The 25,949-nt window shown below is 35.6% G+C and overlaps 3 protein-coding genes across 12 annotated transcripts in view; 2 read left to right on the forward strand and 1 right to left on the reverse strand.

Annotated features, from left to right (window-relative positions):
• Positions 1-22: 22 nt before the first annotated feature.
• LOC117160802 (cyclin-dependent kinase-like 4) lies at positions 23-4,597 on the forward strand. 4 transcript variants are annotated; one of them, XM_033341810.2, is made up of 6 exons: positions 23-355; positions 1,455-1,626; positions 1,977-2,171; positions 2,411-2,702; positions 2,786-3,161; positions 3,792-4,597. In XM_033341810.2, the coding sequence occupies exons 2-6, from the start codon at positions 1,459-1,461 to the stop codon at positions 4,147-4,149; spliced, it is 1,389 nt and encodes a 462-aa protein (XP_033197701.1). In that variant the 5' UTR covers positions 23-355; positions 1,455-1,458; the 3' UTR covers positions 4,150-4,597. The 4 variants fall into 4 exon arrangements, with proteins under 4 accessions (XP_033197701.1, XP_076479210.1, XP_033197706.1 ...); XM_076623095.1 differs by having other exon boundaries at positions 23-1,626; XM_033341815.2 differs by lacking the exon at positions 23-355 and having other exon boundaries at positions 1,521-1,662.
• Positions 4,598-7,155: 2,558 nt separating this feature from the next.
• On the forward strand, positions 7,156-12,048 carry LOC117160856 (carboxypeptidase B). The gene is made up of 8 exons (XM_033341898.2): positions 7,156-7,307; positions 7,747-8,062; positions 8,268-8,570; positions 8,664-8,751; positions 10,702-10,847; positions 11,168-11,224; positions 11,314-11,398; positions 11,578-12,048. The coding sequence occupies exons 1-8, from the start codon at positions 7,225-7,227 to the stop codon at positions 11,769-11,771; spliced, it is 1,272 nt and encodes a 423-aa protein (XP_033197789.1). The 5' UTR covers positions 7,156-7,224; the 3' UTR covers positions 11,772-12,048.
• Positions 12,049-16,130: 4,082 nt separating this feature from the next.
• The window catches only part of LOC117160816 (uncharacterized), a 246,742-nt gene continuing 236,923 nt past the window's right edge, over positions 16,131-25,949 (reverse strand). For all 7 annotated transcript variants that reach the window (XM_033341844.2, XM_076623190.1, XM_076623192.1 and 4 more), the window contains 5 exons: positions 25,180-25,337; positions 23,809-23,943; positions 22,494-22,699; positions 19,854-20,075; positions 16,131-18,174 (listed from right to left, as the gene is read on the reverse strand). In XM_033341844.2, coding sequence (XP_033197735.1) covers positions 18,079-18,174; positions 19,854-20,075; positions 22,494-22,699; positions 23,809-23,943; positions 25,180-25,337 — 817 coding nt within the window. In that variant the 3' untranslated portion in view covers positions 16,131-18,078. The remainder of the gene's footprint in view (positions 18,175-19,853; positions 20,076-22,493; positions 22,700-23,808; positions 23,944-25,179; positions 25,338-25,949) is intronic.

Below are 25,949 nucleotides of genomic sequence, written 5' to 3' on the forward strand. Positions count from 1 at the left end.
TACACATGGATCTAACCAGCATTAAAGAGACCCCCGCCATGTGGTGCAGCTATTTCAGTGCTGGCTATCTATCTAGCAGCTTGCCACCACGAGTACGAGTATTTCTCGGACTTTGCCTCGAAGATCTTTACTTAGCAAAGATTCCCGGTTCCAGCGTGTCGCTTCCAACCAGTCTGATGGCGAGCAAGTCGAAACTCGTTGGTGTTTTTAAACACCGATTAAAAGTTCATTTCTCCACTTTGACCGCTCATATACTTTTCTCATAATTGCGAATATCTTGCAAGAAAATGGAAATTGGATAAATAGGACATTTTTTTATCGAACTAGGATTTGGATTACGCTCGCGTGTGAGCAAGTAAGTACAGCTTAGAAGTATTCGAACACTTTAGCCGTTTCGTAGATTAACGAGAAAGTAATAACTAAAATCAATACTTATCATCTCTTTTTAGAATTAAGAAATAGTTAATTTCAGTTATTTGCTTGCTTTGTATCGAAATTCAATATGTGATCCATAAATGTGTCTATTTGTCTGTGGTATTTATTAACACTTTTTAAATATAATTTCATTATTATTTTAGATGAAACTTCCTTATCCGATCCGTATCTTAGAGAGTGAAAGTAATGAACCATTGCGAAATGTTTTTTTGAAAATTTCATTGACTGTTTCATAACTGTTGAATTTTATAAATGGCTGTATTTCAACGCGTATCTATTAGTTTTCCAATAATCAATTTTATCGTTTTGTAAGAACGAAATAATACAGAATGAAATCGTTATTTATCGACATATAATTTTTATTCGCGATTCTGTTATTAAATTTCATCCTATCAAAAGTAAGCAAGTATGCGGATACTTTTGAACGGCAGTGTGCCTATGTACTTTGTTAGACGATTGAAGTATCTCAGAGTCGTTTTAATGTCGAACCATGTATTTGATATTTTGTACGTACTATTCTGAACATACTGCTCTGAATGTCAAATTTTAACGAGGGTTAATTTCCATATAACGCGTCTGTCTTATAGGGTTACCTGTGTTAGTAGAATATTTGGGTCAAGCTAAGCAATTTGCCTCATAATTAATCAAATTTGATCATGTACTATTTTTGTGCACTTTACGTTTAAGAATATTTGAGATTATTTGACTCTTCGCGTCGTTAGTGGTGTGATAAACAGTAAAATATGTATATCGTGTACATTGACAGCTCTACGATCATAGTTTCTTACGAGGATATAACTTGTATTCGTCCAAAAGCTAAGAAGTGTAAATAACCAATGTAAATATTCTCAACGCTATAATTATCATAATTCAGCGTGCTGCAGCACGTGTATATTACTTTATTTCTGAAGTTACTTTGTTATTTATTTTATTACCTTCTATGCATACCTCCTTGTTACAGGAAACCTGTTATATACCTTACGTATAAATCTTTTCTTTGTTATATAAATCTGTTTAAGCAAAATGGAGAAATACGAAATGTTAGAAATCGTAGGAGAAGGCAGCTACGGTGTAGTGATGAAATGCAGACATCGTGAAAGTGGCCAGTTCGTCGCCATTAAGAGATTTTTGGAAACCGAGGAAGACCATCAAGTGCGAGAAATGGCATTTCGTGAAATCAGAATGTTGAAAGTATGTTGATATCGATCGACGTCCAAGTCTAAGATTGTACGTATGAACTGTATATACGCACAACTTTTAAAATAATATCTTTGGATTCTACTTATCAAACACTATCATAAATCATACCTTATTATTAGTCTTGTGAGTTTGGAAATTGGACTTGGTTGCATTGGTTACAATATATACATATAAATTATGTATATAGCATACAAAAAAAATGATAAGTTCGACGTGTATTAAAAAGAAATTCACACTGCGATTAATAGGAATTTGAGACTGATCAACAGTCGACATCGAATTAAATTTCTTTCCGTTAGAGTCAGTAAGGACGAGAATGAGAATGGCGCATGTATTTGCAGCAATTGTGTCACGATAATCTAGTAAATATGATCGAAGTGTTCCGCCAAAGGAAACGATTATATCTCGTCTTCGAGTATTTGGATCACACCTTGTTGGATGAGCTGGAACGTATTGGAAACGGTCTAGGCTGGGAAGTGTCCAGGCGATATGTTTATCAAATCCTTCGCGGTTTGAGCTTCTGTCATAGCAGAAATGTAAGTGGACGAGAAAGATTGTACAGCGTGCAAAAGGTTCGCCTGTTGCTATCGCTTAGTTTCGATTTAGTTAAGATATTTTTGTAGCACGTGGAATATATATATCTAATGATCTTTTTTTAGCTTTATCTTATTATTATAAATTATTATAAATGCCCTAATACACACTTATCACTTAGGTGGTAATTCAACTAAATCGAAATTAAAGGATTTTTAGTTCGAACACTGATCCTTGTTAGGTAATGCATCGTGATATCAAGCCTGAAAATATTCTCGTATCTCCGAACGGAGTGATCAAACTCTGTGATTTCGGGTTTGCACGTTTCACAAATGGTGTCAACGAGTCCTGCACAGATTACGTAGCAACAAGGTGGTATCGAGCACCGGAGCTTCTTGTTGGTGATGCACGATATGGCAAAGCGGTCGATGTTTGGGCGGTAGGTTGTGTTTACGCGGAGTTGGTTACGGGAGATGCTCTCTTTCCTGGCGAAAGCGACGTAGATCAGCTCTATCGAATAACCAAAGTCTTGGGTAAGTTTTTACCGTCGATGATAACTTTCATAGATATCCGTTCGTATTACCAGTTGACGAAGTAATTACAATGAAATTTTTAGGAAGACTGTGTACGAAGCATCAAACGATAATCAGTCCTGGCAGATCTAGTCAAATGTTGCGACACGCAAGTGCGGACGAGCTGGTAGGACCAACTCATTCGAGTGTCGTTTCGATTCGTAAATTATTTCCCACTTGGAATTCAATGACAGTCGACTTCTTATCTCAATGTCTTCGCATGGATCCCGAAACAAGAGCCACGTCTGTAGCGCTCTTGCAACACCCGCTCTTCACGCAAAGTAACTTCGTCGACGAATTCCTCGAACAACTGAGAAATATTATCGCTGATGAAGCTGCTATGAATCCTCTGACGACTAAGAAATTAGAGAAAAGAAGGTCGACTATGTTTAATCTGACATCGAGAAATATTTTGCATAGGTATAGTTTATTACATGTATTTTATTTTTCTACTGTTATGTGAAATAATGAAATATTTGGCAAATTAGTTATTTGGAGAAAATTTATTCCTCAAATAAGATTCTGAAATTTATTTGCAAATTATCTTATTTTGAAACAAATTAGTTTGCCAGTTTATTTGGAGTAATTATTTGAACTTTTTACGCATTATTTTCGTCTCAAATGAAAAATGCCTGACCCTGGTATGCAGCTAATACTTCTCCGTTCTTTGAGTTAGGTTTTTTGAAACATTTTACTTTCAGAGCAAAAGTAACCTACATTCAACGAACTGACTAATTCGCTGATTAGGATATTTGTGAACACAAGATATTCGACGACTGATTTTTCTTAATTTTCCGAGTTTAATTTAGAAAAAATTAATTCCTCCATTTTTGTATGATTAAGCCACATTCAGCTAGCTGAATCATTGTTTTTACAAGCATCGAATATTTTATTTGATAACAATAAAAGGAAGAGCATTTTCCTTTTCCTCTTTTCCTTTCTTTTTATTCCCTTTTTTAGTTTTCCTTTTTCCCCTTACTTTCTCCCTTTTCTTTCCTTATATCTTTTCTTTTGCCCTATTTTAAAAGAATCTATTCTTTTTTCTTGTAGATGGCACATGGAAGTCGTTTCGCAAGATACAAAGTCGAACGATAGAACTGCAACTGAAACGATCGAAACGACACAATTACACCAAACGCCATTGCTATTGCACGTAGATCGCTTACAAAAAGTTCCTCACTTTGATCCTATTTCCGTCTTACCAAATGCAACCTACGTTCGTAAGCTAAATGGATTCGTCTCTACAAACGAGTACACCCATACTTTACCTTCTCCCGATTTCAAACAATTTTGTAGCTATACTAGTATCAACGATAAGGGGGAAAATAGTCGTCAAAGAAAAACAAGAAAAACTCGGTTTCATCATTTTATTAATAATAAAAAAGCATCTATTCGACGATTTACTTAATCATCTTATTAATTAACAATCACACGAAGTTGCGTGATAAGTTCGTTTGCCTTTAAGAAAAATCTCAGAAAATACGTGTATAAAGTATTTTTTATTTTTCCTACGAATTCCCAAGAATTAGTCACGCTTCGCAAACGAAATTAATTCCCACAAGTAACTGTCATTTTCCACAAAACGAGATTCGCCTACCACAGAATGATTCCACAGATCTACAAAAAATGGTCACGACGAACAAAATTCTTTACCATGACATTTGTTTCTCACAAAGCCCACATAAAGTCCACAAAAATTGAAGATCAATATGTCACGCAATTAATAATATTAGTCGAAATTAATTCATATTAATCAATTCGGATTAGGAATTACGAAAATCATATTAGTAGAACTTTCAGACTTTTGTAACTTATACATTATAAAAAGATTTTAATAAACGTGCGATTAAAGTTAATCAAGTGTTTAATCATTTAACCGCTTGTCCAGCGATCCTAGAATGATTAATCTCATTCCTTTAACGATAAGCATGGCTATCCTTGTACAGTGTTTCCCTTTCTCTCTTTCTCTAATACCGCCCGTATTGTTCATCTCTGTCGCACAGTACTGGCTTTCCGCTGAACACAAGATATAAATTTGCCTTTGTTGCACAACATAGCACATTTTGTCTACGGGCGAGTCATATACTGCCATTTACCATGTAGGGAAGAAACGGAAACTTCAAGTGTTTTTGTATAGATGGCAGCACATCCGTAGGCAGGAAAAGCAATTGTGTGCGACAAGGACAGACATATGAGCGATGTTAGAAAGAGAGGGCTATACTGTGTGACAAGAACAGACGTATGAACTATATAGAACAAGGAGGGATAGAGAAATTATCTGTCTTTCGTTAGCTTTTTCAAACTTTTTCAAACTTCCGCTCAGCTTCCAAAAACATTTCTTCCGCTTAAAATTTCTTGCGGGAAAACTAAGATATAAGGGTCCCTCACTGCTATGATGTGTGAAACTGTAGAAAAGCTACCTACCCTCTGATTTCAATGATTTTTGGATATGTTGTGAAATGTATCGTTTTAGCCGACATTTTTCCACATATGTAAGTGCTGGACACGCTTAGTTTCTAAAATATTTGCGGAGAACTACCGTTACCATTACTGTAAATTCTGCCTGCAGTCTGTGTAAATTGTGGAAGCGCATATGTCAGTATTGATTACCGGCCACTTATCTTCTGTTTATAAACGAGGATCTGACGACCTTAAAGGTCCCGTGCACAACGTGCGTATCTAAGATTGTAAAAAATGCCTGTTATAACTCAATTAAACGTAATTATTATAAATATATTGGGTTTGAGTTTGGAGTTTCTCTCTCAATCCGTAATGTTTCCATAAAATAATATCAATTATTCATTCTCCTACTACTTTTATAATTAATTTGTTATAAATTTATGCAAGCATTGCCAGCTGCCTTGCGGCAGCCGGATTGAAAAGTCTAACATAAACCTAAGCCCAATATATTAATGCTATGCACTTTTAATTGAATTATAAGTTGTGACAAACGCTTCTTACAGCTTTGCATATGCAGATTATGTCCGAGATCTTTAAGCTCGCCTGACTCTCGTTTATAAGCAGAAAATAAGGGGCCAGCGGCCGGTAGCCAATATTGACGCATACCACAGATGCACAACTATAGTTAAAATTAACTGTGAAGTGAAATTAAGTGATGAGTCCACCACTTATATGTATAGGAAAAAATTATTCAGAATATTGATTTCTATAATACATACAAAATCAATATCGGAGGATAGTTAGCTGTTCTACAGTTTCACTGTTGGAAGAAAAACTGGAAGACTGCGATTTTTCCTTTCTGAGAAAAGCGCCACTTTTAACCCCACCATAGTGTGAGTGACATCACAGCGGGTGACATGACACATAATATTAATGTGCAATTACCAAAAGTATCAAAGATCTTTAACCTAAGTTAAGATATATCTATAGTCTCGTGTGAAGATTTGAATATTGAGAACCAATATCAACGAAACTGAATACCTGCGATAAGGATGGAAGAATTTTTATACATATAAATTTCACGTGTAAAATAAAAGTACAGTGTAATTCAAGTATCAAAGGTAACCCATATGTTGGAAATTCACTCCCTTCCTTACCTACGCATGATAAAAGTGAGCGTCGCTTCCATCTAGATTCCCATATTCCCATCAATTGAACAAATTTTCATTAGCAAAAGAAACTAATTAAAAGGATCCATTTGCCAACTTTTGTGATTGCGTCTACACAATTAGGCTTTCAGTTTTCTTTTTTACGTTTCTTCCAACCTACGAAATGCCTGTATAGAGATTTACGAATTCTACTCAATAGATCGATGCATTAGCTGGAGTAATATTAAATTTCTCGCAAACTATGTTCGAAACTTGGATCAGAATTTGTGCATGGACATATTTAAAAGTATGAACTTTGAAATATGCACGTAGAATGCAAATCAATAGCACGAAAGATTAGAAAATTCATTATACAAACCTACTAGCTAGATCGGAGTGTTCACTCGAGTAATATTTGACTTTTACGTGAACAATTACTTCGATCGATCGTTTAAAAGGATTAACTAATTAAATTTATAGCAAGCAGCATCGCGATTATTCTATTTATTTATCGAAAAATTGAATTCCGCAGATCCTTTGTACCATATACAGAATTAATCAGACAAGAGATTTATTATATTAATGATGCATGATCTTTATCACTGAATAAAGCGTAAATAAATATTATCGAGTGTTTTCAAATGAAAAAGTAATTGTCGAATCATTGATTCTACAATTAAAGTCTTAATACATGAAATCTTTAACGCTATCTGTTCAGATAATTGTGTCTGTCTTTCTCAGATTGATCTTATCTGACTTTCTATTACTTCTGGTAACGGTTTCATATTTCCAAACATTTTTCCAATCTAGAAGCCTTGTTAAATGCAGCGAACAATATATTTCGTATCACGTAAATGAATCTTGATTGGTTTGCGTAGATACGATGCGATATATAAAAGAGAAGTGACGAGTAGTTTCAATCGAAAGCAGTCATCATGCGTATCTTCTTTATAATTGCGACAATTTTTGTCGCGGCTGTCCTAGCCGTCGGCGAAGAAGTTCTTCCTCCCTTGAATGGGTACGTTTTACTTTTATACGTATATGTATATATGTATTTTTTCTTTTCTACTTTTATTCGATGATTATTAACGATAATACGTTATTTATGCAATTTATCGTTCATGCAAAAATGTAAGAACGCGAGGATGTTTTATCGTTTAAGTGCTCTTAAAATTTCGTAGGCTTCAAACGGACGATTTATGAAACAATTGATTTCGATGTGCATTCTCGATCAAACTTTCTTGTTAAGACAACATCTTTCTTTACTTAGAATCTTGGTAGAAAGAGCTTTATACTCAAGTATAAGAGAAACAGACTACTTCGAGAGAAAAGATTCGGATATCTGAATTTCTAATTTAATCTCGAATAATAAAGAGTATTTCGACTACTCGGATATCTCGTTTTCGCTAAAAAGTTATAAATCAAATGTAAGCACTATACCTTTAAAAAATTAATAGGATGCAGGCGCTCTCTATTTCCTACGAGACAGCCGAACAACTCTCGTTGCTGAAAAATTACGTGGACACACCTGGATTCGATTTTCTAAGAAGTAGTCATGACCTCGTGGACGTTTTTGTGACGGCGGACAAAATCGAAGAGTTCAAAAATCTCCTTAAGCAACATCGTATGAATTATACGGTTCTGATCGACGATGTTCAACGACTGGTCATGCAAGAATACATTGCGCAAGGAATGGAGCGTAAATTAATGGCACTAACCAAGAACTATGCTTCCGGGAATTTATCTTTTACTTACTATCCTAACTATAAAGAAGTACGTAAGCTCAAAAAATCCACAAAGTTACAGATTATAAATATAATTAGATCATAGTTGAAAAAGAAATCTTTGCTAATCGAGGTTTAGGAGCTATCAAAATTTGATCTTATTTTTTAATGGAATACACATTATTGAAATTATTTGGAAGAAGGGACGGGCCATGCAACGATAATAAAATAATAATTGTTTAAACCATTCACAGGTAAACGAATATCTAAACTATCTAACGAACACTTACGGCGATGTAGCCTCCTTAATTACCGTAGGTAATTCTTACGAAGGGCGATCGATGAAAGTTTTAAAGTTGTCGACGGGTGGGCAGAATAAACCGGCTATTTTCATTGATGGCGGAATTCATGCTAGGGAATGGATCGCTCCAGCAACAGTTCTTTACATGGTAGATCTACTATTGACAAGTCACAAAAATCTTTTGACGAATGTCGATTGGTACGTTCTACCAGTTTTGAATCCGGATGGCTACGAATTTACGCACAGCAAATCCTCGGTAAGGACATTTCATTGATAACAAGAATTATCCATCCTATCAAACCATTCGAAGAACTGTTAACCGGCACATATTTTACAAAATGTACTTTAGAACCGATTGTGGAGAAAAACAAGATCAAACACGGGATTGACCTGCAAGGGTGTCGATGGGAACCGAAATTACGACATGGAATGGATGGGTAAGTTTCCATTTTTTATTTACAATACAATGTATCTAAGGCAGACGTCTTACGAAACCTTGTGCTCGATGAAGAAACAAATTATTAATAATTAGATTTAATTATTAGCAATTAATCGTCGTGTCGATCGATTAAAAATCTGCCTAAATGTTTGCACGTTCCTCTTTTATCAAATGATAATTCCAATAAACGAGGCTAATTAATATTTCAATGATAGTGATATTGTAGCACGTGTAAGCGACCAGACTATAGATAGCGTATTATCAATATCGATTCAAACATCGTCCGATTGATCGAGAAAAAAGTCCCAATAAGAAAATTATAATATTTACTGCAAAAGAGAAAAGGAGAAATATTTGCTAGAAGAACTTTCTATACCTGTGCAAATTCAATCGAGATTCATACGGCCACGATTTTAATATTAAGTTGTCCGAAAAGTGTCTTTCTTTTAGAGACACGTCTTTTACAACGATGTATCTTTGCACAAACATGAAACCTAATCTGTCGAACGTTGTGATCTTTATTTTGATAGAACAAAATGGATCATACGTAATTCGATAAAATAATATAAAACAGAAAATGTTGTGCATCCATTATTTTCTTATAAAATGAAAGAAACTTTTCGGACGACCTAATAAATACGATTCGTTATGCAAACATGTTTGCAATAGGATCAGAATGTTTTATCGCAATATTTCGAAACGGTAATAGATACTATATCGCAAATTAATTAGCGACATCTTGTTTGAATGACGGTATAAACAATTTCTAGTTGGCAAATAACTTCACAAGAATGGGGCCATGCAATTGTTAGCTAATACGTTTCTCTCTTTATCTTTCTCATATATGTATATGCCTCCTACTACGAGAAATGTACTGTGTCACGGTTAACTCAACTATTGCTCTCTAACTTTTCTTTGGAGTGCAATTATCTGTCGTTCTCCAGACAAGTTACGATCGGGCGTGATAAAAACTTGCTCGTTATTTCTCTACCTCTTTTCGTTTGATAAGCTGACTTTTGACGGAGTGTATGAGCTGTTCGGTGACGTAATTCGGACGTCGATCGTGGATTTCGTTGCGCTCTCCTCTTCATTCACGCTCTATCGAAATATTCGATATTCGGAATATCAATCTTATGTAACATTTAGGAAAAGAAGCGGTTTAATGGCTACAAATGTTTTCATCAATTTGAGATGCTGATTCATTCTCGGAATTTTGACTCTAACGATTATTCGAATTTATACTGATCAGGGAAGCGAATTTTAATTGCATCGAGGAAATACTTGTATCAAGAGTTGGGATAAATTAGAAATTCTTTGCTTCTTGACTTATCACTTATACGGGGAAGTATAAGAAAAAGTATGGAAATTGTATTTAATTTATCCAACGGCATACGTTCAAATGAAATGCGACGTGTGTAAAATTTATTCATTTACACCATTTCTATGATTTAGGTACACCTTGATATTCCACATTAACATTACCGAAAACATTTCTGCCTGTTAATTGAAATAATTCGCAGCATCGAGATTATTTCGAGAGTCATTTCCAGCTTTAATTTTTCTCATTTGCTAAATTCCTATCAAATAAAAATAACGCGAGATAAAGGTGATAGCGGAGCAGCAGCTCTCTAAATTCAGATACCTCTAATTTGTCCTACTATTTGAAAGTTGCTTGTTACGAAAAATTCGTGGCACCATTTTCTCGTATTAAAGATCTCGCGAGGAAATTCGACATGTGTTCATTAGATTACCTTCAACCCGCTGATCCCTTGGAAGATTGTTCATTTTTCACTTGATGCAATTTTAGTTTCCCTTATTATACAAAGTGAAGCACATTCCTTTCAAAAATAATATTTTTTAATTATTAGAGAGACGATAGCTACACAAGGAGAATTATCCTTCGTATTTTGTTATTTTTATTAATTAAAATATAATTATTTGTTTGTAGCAACTGGTGCATCCAACAACCCATGCAGCGATACTTACGCCGGGCCTAGACCATTCTCCGAGCCGGAAAATCAACACTTGAGGGATTTTATTTTGGCACGAAAAGGACAGATCAAGGCCTACCTTACGTTCCATTCCTATGGCCAGGTAACTGATCAAATTTTAATTAAATAGGATCAAGGAATACTGATTTAATTTTTTGAACATTTCAAACAAATTGAAAAGCGGCATATTTTCATTTCGCTTGCTGGTCACGTATTCGTATACCGTAAACTTTTACTAATCGAAAAATTACTTTTATCATATAAATACAGCGGAATAGTTACACATTCGAAATTTTATGGATATGTAAATGTGATTTAGAATACTTAAAAATTTAATGGAATCGGCGCGTTATTTTCTATTAGTAGGCGAATTATCAAACCAACGCTGTACGTAATAAAATGTTGGAAATATAACTTTTGCAGTACATCTTATATCCTTGGGGCTGGACGTCTAAGGTACCTTCCAACGAACCAGAACTGGTTAGTAAATTTTTCTAATAGGTGTTAATCGCATCTACAAAGTTCTAGATGTTTTGTTATGAAGAATATCTTTATTTTGATTTTTCCAGCGTAAGCTTGCTATCCAGTGTGCAACAGCTATCGCCAAATCTCGTAAAACTCAATACACTTATGGAACTTCTGCCAATCATCTGTGTAAGCAAGTCTTTCGAACCGATCTTACTTGCAAGATAAAAATCGAAATCTATAATCTTCCATAAAATTTTTGTTACAAGTAGCGCGTCAAGTCAAGTAGCTACTATCTACTCTTCTTATCTGTATTATCGTTGCTTATACAATTTATTTATTTTATACTTTTCTTTCAAAATTATTAGATCCAGCTGCTGGAGGCAGCGATGATTGGGCTATGGGCAAAGCAGGTATCAGCTTGTCATACACTTACGAATTACCCGGTGGAAATTATGGATTCCTGTTGCCAGCATCAGAAATCAAACCTGTTGGTATCGAGACATTCGAGGCTATCAAAGTGATTCATCAATATGTCACGAAGAAATACGTTTCGCATTAGCAAACGCGTAATACCGTAGATCATCACGCTTGTTGTATACAATATAAAGTGTTCTTTACTCTGTTGCATCAACTCTCTATAGGGAGAACAACTGAGAACCTCGAAATAAATTAAACCAAATAAATTAAATCAAATTGCTTTTGTATTGTTCGTCCTTGTTTTGTCAATTGTTTCGAACCATTTTAATACATTGGTAAATAAGTTGATTAAATAAATCAAGTAAATAAATAAATTAGTTAAATGTATTAATGAAGTAAATAAATCAAATGAATTAAAATAGTTGATTTGACTTAATCACGGTGCATGAGAGATCAATTTTTACTAAAATTTTCTTTAAAAAACTAGTAGTTTTCAGAGATCATCTAAACAAGGAAAGTACAGAGCGTACCCAGCGTTTTCATAATAATTAATCATTAAGGTCTCCTTGTAGTTTCTCGTTGACACAAAAACACGACTGATCTCTGATTGCGTTAAAAGTCCATGAGAAAGGACGGCCGAGACGAAAGGGGACGCGGCATGTTTACGTTTACGTTTAAAGATGAAAAGTACACCGGCGAAAACAGGCATGCATTCCCGTGACTGCCTTTTCATTCGTGAAACGAAATAGCTATTGTTCGCTGTGGTATACAACCCTTTTCTACGACGACCACTTTTAGTTTTTCCTGCGTTTTTAGGTGGCTATTGCGCGAAAGCGAGAGTACCCGGGGAAACGGAAATGGTAGGAGAAGCTCAAGGATTTGGTCTGGCTGAAGTGGAACACTTAGCACGTAGAGCCGGCCGAGTATCGTGCCCAAGCTCCTTTTCGCTTATTCCTGCCCTTCCTAGCTGTGCTTCGCGTTCGGTCTAATTGGAGGAACAACAGACTCATTATCCGTCGACTGGAGCACAGACGAGAGCTCATTTCGTCTCAGAGGGACTGAGGACACTGAGTCGTAAAATTTTTGTATAACGAGCCACTCCGCTGGTCGCGTACATCGGGCCAGGGCGTTTGTTTCTTCGAATCAGTCGCAGAGGCGACAGAGACTGGTCCGTCCGCCTTTAACGATGCTAGAAAGAACATCAACTTATCTTTCACTTGAGGCCGTAATTGGCACGGTTAAGTCGGACACTGTTTCGTAGAGGTCATCTACTTTTTCTTATTTCTTGGTTGAAGCACGGTTTTTACTTCTTGACGCAAGTGGGATGTGGAAGATTGTCGTTAGGTATCAATGATCGTCGCAGCCTGTGTCTGATCATTTAAAGCAAAAATTGAATGCACAACCTAAAAGTATTTCGATGATCTCGTGATTTTATTTGATTTTTTCGGTTCATACAGAAAGAGTCAAAAAATCATCATTTTAATAAATCACCGAGCCCAGTAAAAGACAACGTATTTTATTCAGATGATAATGATCCATAAAACATTGTTCATATATATATATATAATATATATATATATATGTATTTTTATAGGACTATGAACAAATAACCCTTGTTTCTAAGATCTAGTCGTAACTTAACATAGATAAATGTATCCTTCGTGTTTTTTTATTCCTTTGCGAAGAAAGAACGCAGGAAGAAAAGCGGCAGAAATTTCGAGTTCTCTTTTGAGGATATTTCGATCGACGTTGTGATTTTTTTGATCTTTTTTTTTCATCGGTTGATGACGATTCTTTCTCTCTCTCTCTCTCTCTCTTTCTCTCATTCTCTCCCTTTCTCTCTTTTTCTCTCTTGTAGCCATAATTTTATTTTTACAGGTATACTCACTGCATACAGATAAACTATATAAACCACTCTTTAGTAAATGATTAAGGAAGCTTAATCTACACATCGCTAAGGGTACGGCAACGCATTTCCTCGTGAAGTAAGAATCCAGCTTGTTATTTTATCACGATCAGCGCTTTCTTCGTGGCTCCAATGAGAAATGCTTGCAATATACGATCTGATATGATTCAAATTCGTTGAACTACGGGAGTTTGGTCTCTTATACATATTACTGGAAAATAACTATCGTAGAATTTATAGAAGAAAATTGCTGGGTGGACTTTCTTAATACTTAACGCAACCTTCTCTGCTTAAGAAAATCACAAAACAATGATGGGAGAAAGTTCCAAATTGTTCCTGTCGTTTCGCCCCCCCCCTTTTTTTAAATCGTCGACGAATAATATCTTAAATAATACGACGACTAATATCTGAAGTTGGTTTATTTCTCTGAACTTGAAAGTGTGACGATGAAATGGAAGAACTCTTGTCAACAACCGTATAGGGTGAAGAGACGTACGATTTGATCGATTAAAATTTTCCAATAGTATAGTTTGCGATTTCCTCGTATTCAACGAATCTTTTCCTTAAACTAGACTGTCGCTTTGACACGAGACATTTCAGAATTTCAATGATCAAATAATCACCGAAAGAAAATATATATAATAAGATTACACCCGTTATGTTGAAAATCTCATTTCTCATGTCGAGGAAGAGACCATTAATTTGATTGCAATCCTCTAGGGCTGTCGAAGTTATCCGCAACTTTCTTCTTGATTATGTTTGCTCAATTACGGAATTACGGAAAAATCTCGTCATTCCTGTCTGATGCAAACAATTGCGCTCTAAAGCCTTATCACTGCTCGGATATTCCAAATATATGCAAATATGTGTACATGATTAAATAATAACAATAATAGTAATAATAATAATAATAACAACAACAACAACAACAATAATAATAATAATAATAATGATACAGATAATGATGATGATGATGATGAAGATGATGATGATGATGATGATGATAATAATAATAATAGTAATAAGGTGTAGAAATATTACAAATACATATAGTTAATGTTACCTACATCGTATCAATAATTGATATGTAAATATTCTTTGATTATTGATACGGTGCATGTAATGATTCCGATGTGATTTATCATACTTATACCCCATCAGACTATTTCATTTCGTCTCTATTAAGATAATTACATTACAATATTACAATAATAGATACACGTAATAAATTACGTAAATAATATATATACGCCTACGATAATAAATATTATGCTTAGCGAAATTAGCATAGGCAAAATCCGCGTATTCTTATAAAATATAAAACGTTTAATCTTTACAAGCAAAGTCCTTTAGTACCTTGGAACCACAAAACTTCTAATGCGACAACTTTGCCGAAAAAATTTCCATAAAAATTTTGATATTTATATTTTCATACATCCGTTGCGATCCCATTCTTATTGGAATATCAATCAATGCCATTTAGAATTCTTCACAGATTGTTGTTTCAAGGTACACGAATATCGGTCATGCCTTATAAGTATTTATTTTTGTTTTGGTAGATGCATTATGTTATAAACCAAAATTCATACATTTCCTTACAGATCCTTTATACATATATGTATACGAGAGAGAAATAGAAATCTGCACAATCTGTCGTACGGATATTCGCAGCCCTAGTCTTTTCTCTCTAATTAAACATCGATCGTTGTGAATCGAGTCGAAGCGTTTTTCGAGGAATAATCATCATTAACGCTTATCATTTCGGTATGTCCAGGATTAGCTGGATATTTAGAGTGATAGAATTTTACGATGTTCAACGATAATGACACCTATAAAGTTAACTCCATCTCGTTGCACGTACGTCATTCATCTTCGACCACTGATCCTTTTTTTTCAGTAAAGTGGAAACATTTTATCGATACTAAAATAAGCTTGTACGACTTTCAAGACTGAAAAGTGTTACACTTATGATTTTTTTCTTTGCTGTTAACTATTATATACGTATAATGAAAGGAAGAATCTGTAACTCTAGAATCGATACATGTGATTGCGAGTAACCACAGTCGCAAGAAGACTCATATCATATTCGTAAATTAACTCACAGGGTTGTAGAAAATATTCTTAAATATTTAAAAATTGTTCTTTTACGATCACGTAACGGAAAGAGATACCAGATAATGATTCGATATCTTTATATTTGTATATAGATTTTAATTATAAATAACAGTACACGAAGAACGACAAAATTCTCAAGAAACATACTTGCGAGTTGCGAGTTGCAATCACGAGCACGATATGTCGGACAACATCAAAGATGACCGTATCCAATTCCGAGTTCATGACGCTATTATCTTTTGTACGTCGCGGTTTTCACGACGAAGCCAGTTATTACCAGTAACCGTAAGTAGATTTTCGTTTTCTAATCGATTATACTAAATTGGACGATGCTTGCCTCTGTTCGTTTTCGCTGGAGAAAAAGAAACCGCATTCACACACGTTCTCATCAAAAATACACGTTTGATATGCTAACCGTATTTTTTTCCTCGCGATTAATAAACCCACACTTTGTTCTCTTGTGTGTACTTTTTTCTCTCGCTCTCTCTCTCTCTCTCTCTCTCTCACACATACTGTCAATTCTATAAAATCAACTTCACATGGCGGATCTTATCTACCGTGGAAATTATAATAGAATTTCTTGTTTTCTATCTTTTTCTTTTCTTTGTTTCTTCTTTCTTTCTTTTACGATCACTCATTGTCACCCATCTATTACCAACCGGATCGAAAAATGTCTTAATCATTATGCATCGTGGCGGTCAGCTCGACGCTAAATCAGCATCAGATTTAGGCTAAATTTATATCAATGCGATCGAAACTGCCCGCGGAGTCAAGAACGTTTCCGGCGATTTAAAACGTTCCGAGGTTCGTTCGAATCTTTCCCCTAATTAATCCTAGGAAACGTAACTGCTACCGTCTTTACGCTAACTTAAGGTTAACACGAATATTTACAACGTCCTAAACGGTAATTAAGCGTTGACGATTAACATGCCCGGCCGAGAACTAATCGACTTTTTATTATCGAGCTACGAGATATACGAAAAACAGTTCAATTTATTTACAAATCGTATTTGTAGATCGGAGATCGCACAGCTGTCTTTCCTCAAAGTATAAAAGGCGTTATCGCAATAATCGATATACAAGAGGTAAACATTATTCTTCTAAATTTAAATGCGTTAAAATTGTTCACTTTATCCAATTGTGGAATGGAAACTCTGGCTAAGCTTTTAAACTAATTGGAAATTAAATGGACTTCATCCTTATACTACGAAGATACGTAATTCTATATTTCTGCTTTTCAATACATGCATAAATCACTGCATGGAATTAAAGTGCCCGTGGGAAGTAATTAAAAAATTAGATGGACAATTGAATTTATCAATAAATATTTCCTCCTTCATAATCTTAACTGTGTCGTATGAGCCTGTATTTATTGGGTGTGATATATTTTTAAAGGTCTCTACAGGAGCAACCGTATTACTCGATTGGAGTTAATCTTGGATTCAGCACGGTGCAATTTAATGAGTGAAATCCAGACGTAGCTTTCTTCGGAGAATTAAAAAGGAACACGATTAATTAACTAATTCTCTCAGAGAGCAACGAACGTTCTCGTTACTGTGCGATCTACGCCGGTGCCGGGACTCCGGAAGACTACTTGTAATTTTCATAAAACGCTACCACAAACGGACGGCCTGGTTTTCACCTATTCTCAACGACGCTAGAAAAAGAATCCATTAACGTTGCACCCTACTTAGGAATCCTCCGTGGCGTCTACTTAAAAAATCTTTGCCCGTCTCGCGAGACAGATAGAGAGCTGAACAAATCTTAACGAATCTTCTGAAACACGTTTCATGCAACGTTATCTCTACCATACGCGGCCATCATTTTTACGATAAAATCGATAAGAGAGTTAGTACGTCACAGATAACGAATAATACCGTGACTAGAAGAAATTTTCCGAATGTTCGATCGTCAAGTGTAATTTTCATCGAATAGAATTCTCATACTATGTGTTTCATGAATGTTATCGAGTTCGAGTTTGGCTGTAATATTTTATACGCGTCGCGAAAATACGTGTGCAAAGAGCGAAATTTTTAAGGGAAAAGAAGAAAAAAGAGAGAAGAAAGAACGAATAAAGAGATCGACGCTTTATCGATCCATTCTTGAAGACTAGATTTCATAGAGAAGGGAGCACAGGAGAAAAAAGAAAGAGGATTAATCGATGAGATGGACGTAAATGGAAGCGAAACGGTTTAAATCTTTCTCGTTCGTCGAATCCTCGGGGCGATTCGAAATCCATCGATACTAAATTCGCCAAAATAGGTCCCAGATCTGGCATGAGACGACCCTGAATTATTTGTTAGGCATTTAGCTATATACAGAGGGGTGTGTTATCCTTAAAGGAGATCGATATGTCTCATTGGTGGCGTTGGTACAGGAGTCCCTGGACAGGGAAAACCGTGTTGCAATGTCTAATTCTTTTTTCGACTTATTCCTTCGCGGACAAGGATCCATTAGTCAACGCCATGACTGGGCCAGAACTTCCCCTCGAGTTCGTGTCAGAGTTGAGTTCCAAGGACGAGTCCTGCAACGTACAAGGCAAGAGTAACTGTAGTAATAAAGGATACGGTACATTATGAAAATGATTAAAAGTTGTTGGTTCGTAATATGTTTCACGAAAAAGCTAGATAAAACACAAAGCTTGGTGAAATGAATTACGTATTAGAGGAACGAATGGAACGGGTTAAAATTTCTAGAAATATTTGACGAGGAAATTAATTAGGAAGAAATACCTGTATATATCTTAATTTTATATTGATAGTAAGTAAATAATCGCACAACAGTTTTATTTTGAATAAAGAATGCAAAATATTTTCCACCAATTTAATATCGAGCTTTGAAATCAGATTAAGAATCAGAAAAGAAAGCTTTACTTGGCTGGAACGCGTTAATAGTCAACCGTGAAAGCAATCGTATATCTCAGTGATGCGTGAAGTCGCGGGGAAATCGCAATGAATTTTTCCAAGCGTGTATTACGACGTTGCTGTAAGTGCATCGCGGAGATCTTCGAGCTTGATCGCGAAAGCTATAACACGTTTACGTGCGGTGATTACGCGGATACGACGGTTTCGCAAGACCATTTGCCAATGATTGTCTCGGTGAATGCGAAACCGAAATGGCACAACCGGCTACAGAAGCATTCGGTCCCGTTCTGATTTATTGCGGAAAGGAAGCTTTCCTCTCGCGTTACCACGCGCGTGTTGATGCCTTTATGACGATACCGCGATGATACTTGTCATCGAACGGTCGTTACTGCCTGTCATTGTACGGATTCAGATCTATCATTGCGAAGAAGACACTAGGTGGCGAAGAATGACACCGTTTTAATGTTACAACAATTTATTTCGTTCTGAAATAGGAATAATGTCCTGTCAAATATAATTTGAATAGAACTCTGTTACCTTGTTTTTTCTGCAAAAAGATAAGGAGGTTCGCGATGGAAATTGTATTTTGAATTACAAGATTAAAAAATCAAATTTGTAGCGAGTTAATCTTAATTTTGATTTCAATTCTCTCTAATGGCAGAGTTGAAATAAAAATTAGCAGATCTAAATATCTTCTTTTGATTATTTGATATCGTTAAATCTCAAAGAGAACGAATTATTATAAAAGGCCGACTGAAACCAATAATATGATATAAAAATGAATGAGTTTGTATTCGATTCAATTATGCACGATTCATACTGTGCTTTGCATGTAAAATTAATAAATGTGACTCAATGAAATAAAGGAATTCAATTGGAATTTAATTTATCCATTTTGGAGCACCTGAATATTATATCTACCGATACAAATGTCGACAATAAACGCTTTGCAAATCAAACTAACATTTCTCTGAAATTCTATTACTTTATATTTGCTTTCCCTTTTGAGGTGGCATGTGATAGAATATTATTCCGATTCTAAAGTAAAATAAATTTTTTAAATATTCCACCTATGCTAAAGTATGCTGACAAATATGTCCGTAGTTCTCTCTGATTAACGCATTACAGGTCTTACAATTAGGAAAAGACACGTATAATGTTAAAAATTTATTGCCAATTGATGCGAATTCCACGATATGCATATCTCAACATTTATACTAACACCAACGCTAACAAAATCCAATGAATTAATATTTATTATAGTTAAAGAAACGCGTATCTGTGTGGTCCAAGCGAATTAAATAAAATTTAAGGAGGAGAAAAATCGAGCAGCACTTACAATGCTGAGGGCATGCATGATACAAGCTTGTGTGGTATTTTCAACGTGAATCAGCTCGTCACATTCTTCATGGTCCAGTCCATTTACATCAGATCGTATCTTAATCGGTGACAAAGCTGCTTCATTGTCCGTTGACTTGCCGCTGTCAGGGGACGGCAATAATTCGTGTCCATCCAGATCTTCTTCCTCTGCGCGTTCTTCGCAATCCGATGCTTTGGTTTCCTGTTACAACCATTATAAAACGAAACGACTTTTTATATCATTCTAGATATCTTTTTCAAACGTCAAACGAAAGAATACAAAGCGAAAATAGTTGGGATAAAGATACATATATGTACGAAATAATACGCGAACAAAATTACACAAAAGATATTATATTTAAAAATATCCTTAGAATCGGAAATATGCGATCAATTGAGTGCTCTAGCTCAACCTGCTTCACTCCTCTTTCGTGCTGAGATAGTAAAACGACAGGCGATAGCCCTTGCTTGATGCGTATTATACTACTATACTAGTGATAGGATCTACATACCTTTATTCGGTTGGCTGACCAAAGCGCATCTATTCTACTTTGTAAGCTTTTTATTTAATCCTCTCTTATCTGCTATATATTACATTTATTATTATATCGCATGCATCTATTATTAATAGAGTATTGTTTACTACATGTACTAGAAAATTATTATATATGTACATAATTAATTCTTTTAATGGTTATTTTTATTACAAGAATTGGTATATATTAATTCAATATGCTGCGTAAATTCAGAGCGCTCTATTTTAATGTCTTTGACGATGTCACAGAGATTGATCTCGATTGACATTGACTGCATGATTAAACGGAAAAATCATATTACACCACAGGAATGTCGAATAATTAGGGAGCGGAATCACTCTAACAAACGTTTCTAGCACGCAGCGTTAAAGTGCTCCGATTGTTACTATAATAATAATTATTCGCAACTATTCGTACATACTTGCACATCAATTATCTTCAACTATTTTAACAATTCTGAGAAAATCATTTCTGAACAGTTACTCTGAACAGAATAATCATTCGAAAATCCTTTAAATCCTTCGATCAGTATATATCACACTAAAGAAAAAAAGTGGAAGAAATAAAACAATTTTAAGTAATAACGAGAACAAAAGTTTTCCTATTGCCAAGAAAGTAGAAAATCACACGCTCGATACAATTAATAAGAGCGACGATAGCAAGAGTGAAAATAATAAGGAGGCTCTCGAGCGCTGAAATCCGAAACAAAAGTTCCAATTGCCTGATAGCTCGATCCGTATACTTCGTCCGTGCTCTGGAGTTGACATATCGACAGAGAAACATATGATGAAGTAATATTTTTCCAAGTCGTTCGTTGTTCCCTACAGCGACAGGATTTCGTTCTTTTGTTACAGAGTTTCATTCCGTCCGTTCATAGCCTTGTCTTAAGCACTGAGAGCTTGCCTCCTGACGATATTACGATTTGCCGCGTTTCCTTCCTTTTCAGCAGAGAACTTATATTCTTTAAATTGACTGCCACTGTTATTATTGCTTCCTGTTGGACGTATTTGAGTTCTGGTTTTACATAGCTCGCAGGAATTTCACCAGCGATACCGTGTCTTTTTCCTCTTTTTAATACAAATCGGTGCAACGTCTTTGAAACATCAGCAAAAAGATATTGTGGTTAATTTCGACAGGAAATGCTGGCAATTGCAATAGAGATTTTATTTTTATTTCGAAAGTTTCTTTTATCGAATCCGGCAGAAATTTTCAATCGAACAAAATCCATTATTCCTACCATCATTTTTCTTCACGTTCAGTCGATTGAGCAACACTAAATGAATTCCTTTCAAGAAAGCGAGAAACTCCTTTCAATTGTTCCTTCCAATATCGTATTTACAGTGAGACTCTCGGAGCAGATCCATAAATCCTCGCACGATTTTTAACTTTAAGTATTAAAATAGAGAAAAAGCTAGGGATTAATATGGAATTCCCGCAATTTCAGGAATAAAGAATGAAAATTCAGCTGACGGGATGGACGTTCGCGATTATGATGGTAACTAGGTCAGAAATACTTCCAGAATTAAAGCTACGTGAATAGTCGGTGTCGTATTTTCTTTTCTGTTCCTTCTCATCCAAGCCTGCTCATTCTGATAAGATTGCGCAGTCATCGTTCGCTACTTCACATTTCAGGATGCAACAAAAATAACGGAACGGAAAATCCATCAGAACGAAATTACTTTTCCGTTAGGGAATTTAATTTCCACGTTACATATAAAATATCAGTTAATAGTTGTGCAAGTTTTAGTTTTCATTGCTGTTCTTCAAATATCGCTGTCGAATGATGCGTGTTTTTTTTTTTATTATTCTCGTTATTGAAAACGAAGAAGAAATTTTTACTAGTGCATTTCGCAATTTCGCAATTGATTTGCCTTTGGGCATTTTTATTTTGATAATATATAATATGTTCAATATTTATTGTATCGGATGCAAGAAAACTAAATTTATCTCAATTTTCATATACATTGTTATATTTCCAAGTCGTTAAGTTCAACTTTTTTTTTGACAGAACGAAATGAAATAGAACGAACACGTTTGTTCTGTTCTTGATGAAACAATATCTTTGCAATATGTCGGAAACTCACTTGAAAATCTTGCGGTGACGGCGATGATTCCTTCTGATGTTGGTTTGGACTTTGCGGAGGGCTGGGAGCAGATCTGGGACTCTGGGGTCGAGTTCCTAGCTCGTAAATGTTGATCATGTGAGCTGCCTGAGCGTGAACCATCAATTCCCATGCTGAAGGGAATGATACCTTGCAGAGAACGCAGAGCAGAGCTGTTGTAGAATCTCCTTGGAACATAAACATAAATGCATTGTGTGTGCGTGTGTGTGCGCGTGTTTGGTAATAACTTAAATATATTCTGTTTGCCAAAGCCACGGTAGTTATTAATAATATGTGGTTTTATTATCTGAGTAAATATTAGCTTGAATTCTGATCAATTTCTTTGAAATTTGAACACAACATACAAATTAATTTGGTGATTGTAATTGTAAGAGAATCTGCACTAAAATTACTATAGGATTTTACTGAAAATTTATTGAAAGTTTTTATACGTTTATTTTAACCTTATCCTTATTACTAGACTACAAAGAGCTAATATTTCTGCCCTAATTCTAGCTTCATTTTCCAAAAAAAAAAAAACACGTGATTGACCGCTCCACATATGTCGTATTCGTATAAAGAACACGAATTCGTAATAATACGATGAAATTCCACTTAGAAAGCAACAATTCAGTTCATAATAATATTAAACAAATATTAAGTTTAATATTAAACAACAATACTAAACTCGGTAAATTCTAAACTCAGTGTTTTTCAGTTTACAAACCAATGCAGATAGAACAGTTAAAAACTAGAGCAACGATACGTCAAATGGAGGGAAGCAACTTGCAACAGCGTTCGTAGGCAAATTTTACGAACAGCAACAATACTTCCTAGGCTTTCTCGTTCCAATTCCTCCATCCTAAACAAATCGTGGACCATTGTACCGACGCAGCTGCGTTTTCCTCGGTAAAATGCCAAAGTACAATTCCGCTCTTGAGAAGAAAATCGAAGAGACACGAGGAAAGAGGAACCGCTCTCAGGACCTGGTTCGAATTTCATTTTTACAACCGCGCCATTCGAAGTGCGATAAGGACAACAGAGAGAAAAGAGGTGGCAACGAGACGAGGATAAGTATTTCGAAACCGGCTGCGCCCTCGAATTTCGATGAAAGCTGGATCTTTATTGAAAAATTTCTTAAAGGCGGAAACGTAGCTGTGGAATTCGTACAATCCCGTTTGGTAAAGCGCAACTTGATCTCGCACTAACAGACGCGAACGTTTTCGTTCACCCACTACAGAGTACAGAGGAAGCGGAAGGTTCGCCGGGCAAACTTTTCTTTCGAGTAGGTACGTACTTGGGGCTGTTCCATTGAAGGTGTGACATTTACATGTGAACCGTAGTTTGCAGTAATTCCGCTTGTGCTCGAGCAACTCGCCTAGGTCTGTAAACATCTCTCTACAGTTGCCACAGATCAGGATATCCGGGTTGCCTGTAACATAGAAATTACACACTGATTTCCCTTGATTTCATTTTAGTTTAATCGCACTTTAATTCGTCCCCTTCCTTTTTTTTTGTATATCGATTCCGCGAGAATGGTATATTCAGACGAACCTTGTTTCTGGAATAATTGTTCGCAATCACTTTGAAGTTGGATTAATTTAACTTTTTGAAAGGAAATATGAAAATATATCTTCTCTGTTCGTTTCATTAAGAAAGATAATGGAATGCAATTCCTTTCTTCCTTTGCTGTTTGGCGTAAAAGTAAAACTCGCTAAGCACGTTTGAAACTTGAATTAGATTTGGAATATAATTTTCTCGAAGAAGCCCTATTACCCGGAATAACGGAATGAATAATGGAATGGTAACATTTTTCAAATATCACATCATACACAGCTTAACGACCGAGAGTTAGAAGCGTCAAAATCAGAAGTGGTATATTTTTAATTTATAAGATAGTTGCTGTACTAAATTTTTATATGAGTTATTGTAAGCTGCACTTAAACGCGGAAGTAGTATCAATATTTTATGTTGAAATAAGAACTATTTATTAAAGAGCATTAAATATCACGAATAACCAGGTACTATATAAAATTCACAGAACAAACCTGATTAAAATCCTAGCCGTTTAACATTTATTAAAATAACTTTCATCGGAAGGAAGAGCACGCGAATATAATGAAATTTTCATCCCTATGGGATAAATAACTTGCGGAACATTAGCTGTGTGTATATAATTATACAACTACGAAAACTTCCTCTCTTCATGCTTACGACCGATAATTCAAAATTTTTTAAATAAAAACGTAAATGGAAGCTCATTTTCCAACATCACTATCTCGCTTCATGACGAATAATAACGTTCCCCACCGCACTCTACCATTTTTCTCCGTTCACTATATTTAACCGATCATCTTCACGCAAGCTTGCTCGTAATTTCCGCGTAATTAAAGTATGTACTGCGCAGAGACAAGTGTCGACGACACGCTTCCCTCACGCTAAGCTGTTGCCTAATACGGGAAACGCACGATCAACTTACGAACGAATTAACAAACTGTACTTTCGCGTGGTTTCGAACGATTACTCCTCGAACCATAACATGCTCGAGATGCTCCAACTCCAACCTGTTTCTAGCCAAAACATTCCTTGTTTTTCCTTTCTTTTTCTCCGTTTCCAACTTTGATTACTGTTTCGTCTATATGTCGGAATGTAGGACGGTGATACTTACTGTAGACTTTCAATTGGTTCAAATCCGGAACGGTGGCCGTGTTTGCAGCTGGTTGCTGTTTCTGTTGTTTGGGATGTTGCGATCGAGCCGGTGGCATCAGACGTGGTCTTTTCAATGGTGGTGCCAAACGGGGTGGAAAAGCAGTCGACGCATAGTAACTGAAAATAAACTTGGATGTTGAGTGTCGCAAGACATCCCGCTGCTAGGAACGATGAATAATTGTTTCGAAGGCAACGTCATTGCGTGAATATTTAACGGCGGCCCCGGTGGTGTCGGCAGACGACTCGTTTTGCGGCGGTTTTGGACGAGTTGGTTTATAGAATAACATTTGCAGTACACGTATTTTAGTAAATGGTAAGGCCGGCGTAGTTTCTCAATCATGTTATAAAAAACGATACGTTTAAACGATGTTCTTATAAATAAAATCTTTGGTATCTTATATGATTGATGAAAAGAGAATTCGGGTGAAACGAACAGAAATCGACGATTTCACCACGGTATTAGGGAATAAAAATTGAAGAAGGGGGGAAAAGTCAAAGATTTAGAAACTTTTGCTGGTGATTTGGGGCGCGAAAATATTGTAAAAGGGATAGAGAAAATAGAAACTCGGAAGATTTCAGAGATGATATATTAAGTAGTACAAAGGACACGAAGAGAGCCATACCTTGAAATGTACACTTAATATATTTCAAATATAGTGATATTTATATACAAATTTTAAATAAAAGACAAGTTAGAAATGAGTTTCATTTGTCTAAAAATAATTTTGT

This window comes from Bombus vancouverensis, chromosome 12 (assembly GCF_051014615.1).
Source record: "Bombus vancouverensis nearcticus chromosome 12, iyBomVanc1_principal, whole genome shotgun sequence".
Classification (NCBI taxonomy): domain Eukaryota; kingdom Metazoa; phylum Arthropoda; class Insecta; order Hymenoptera; family Apidae; genus Bombus; species Bombus vancouverensis.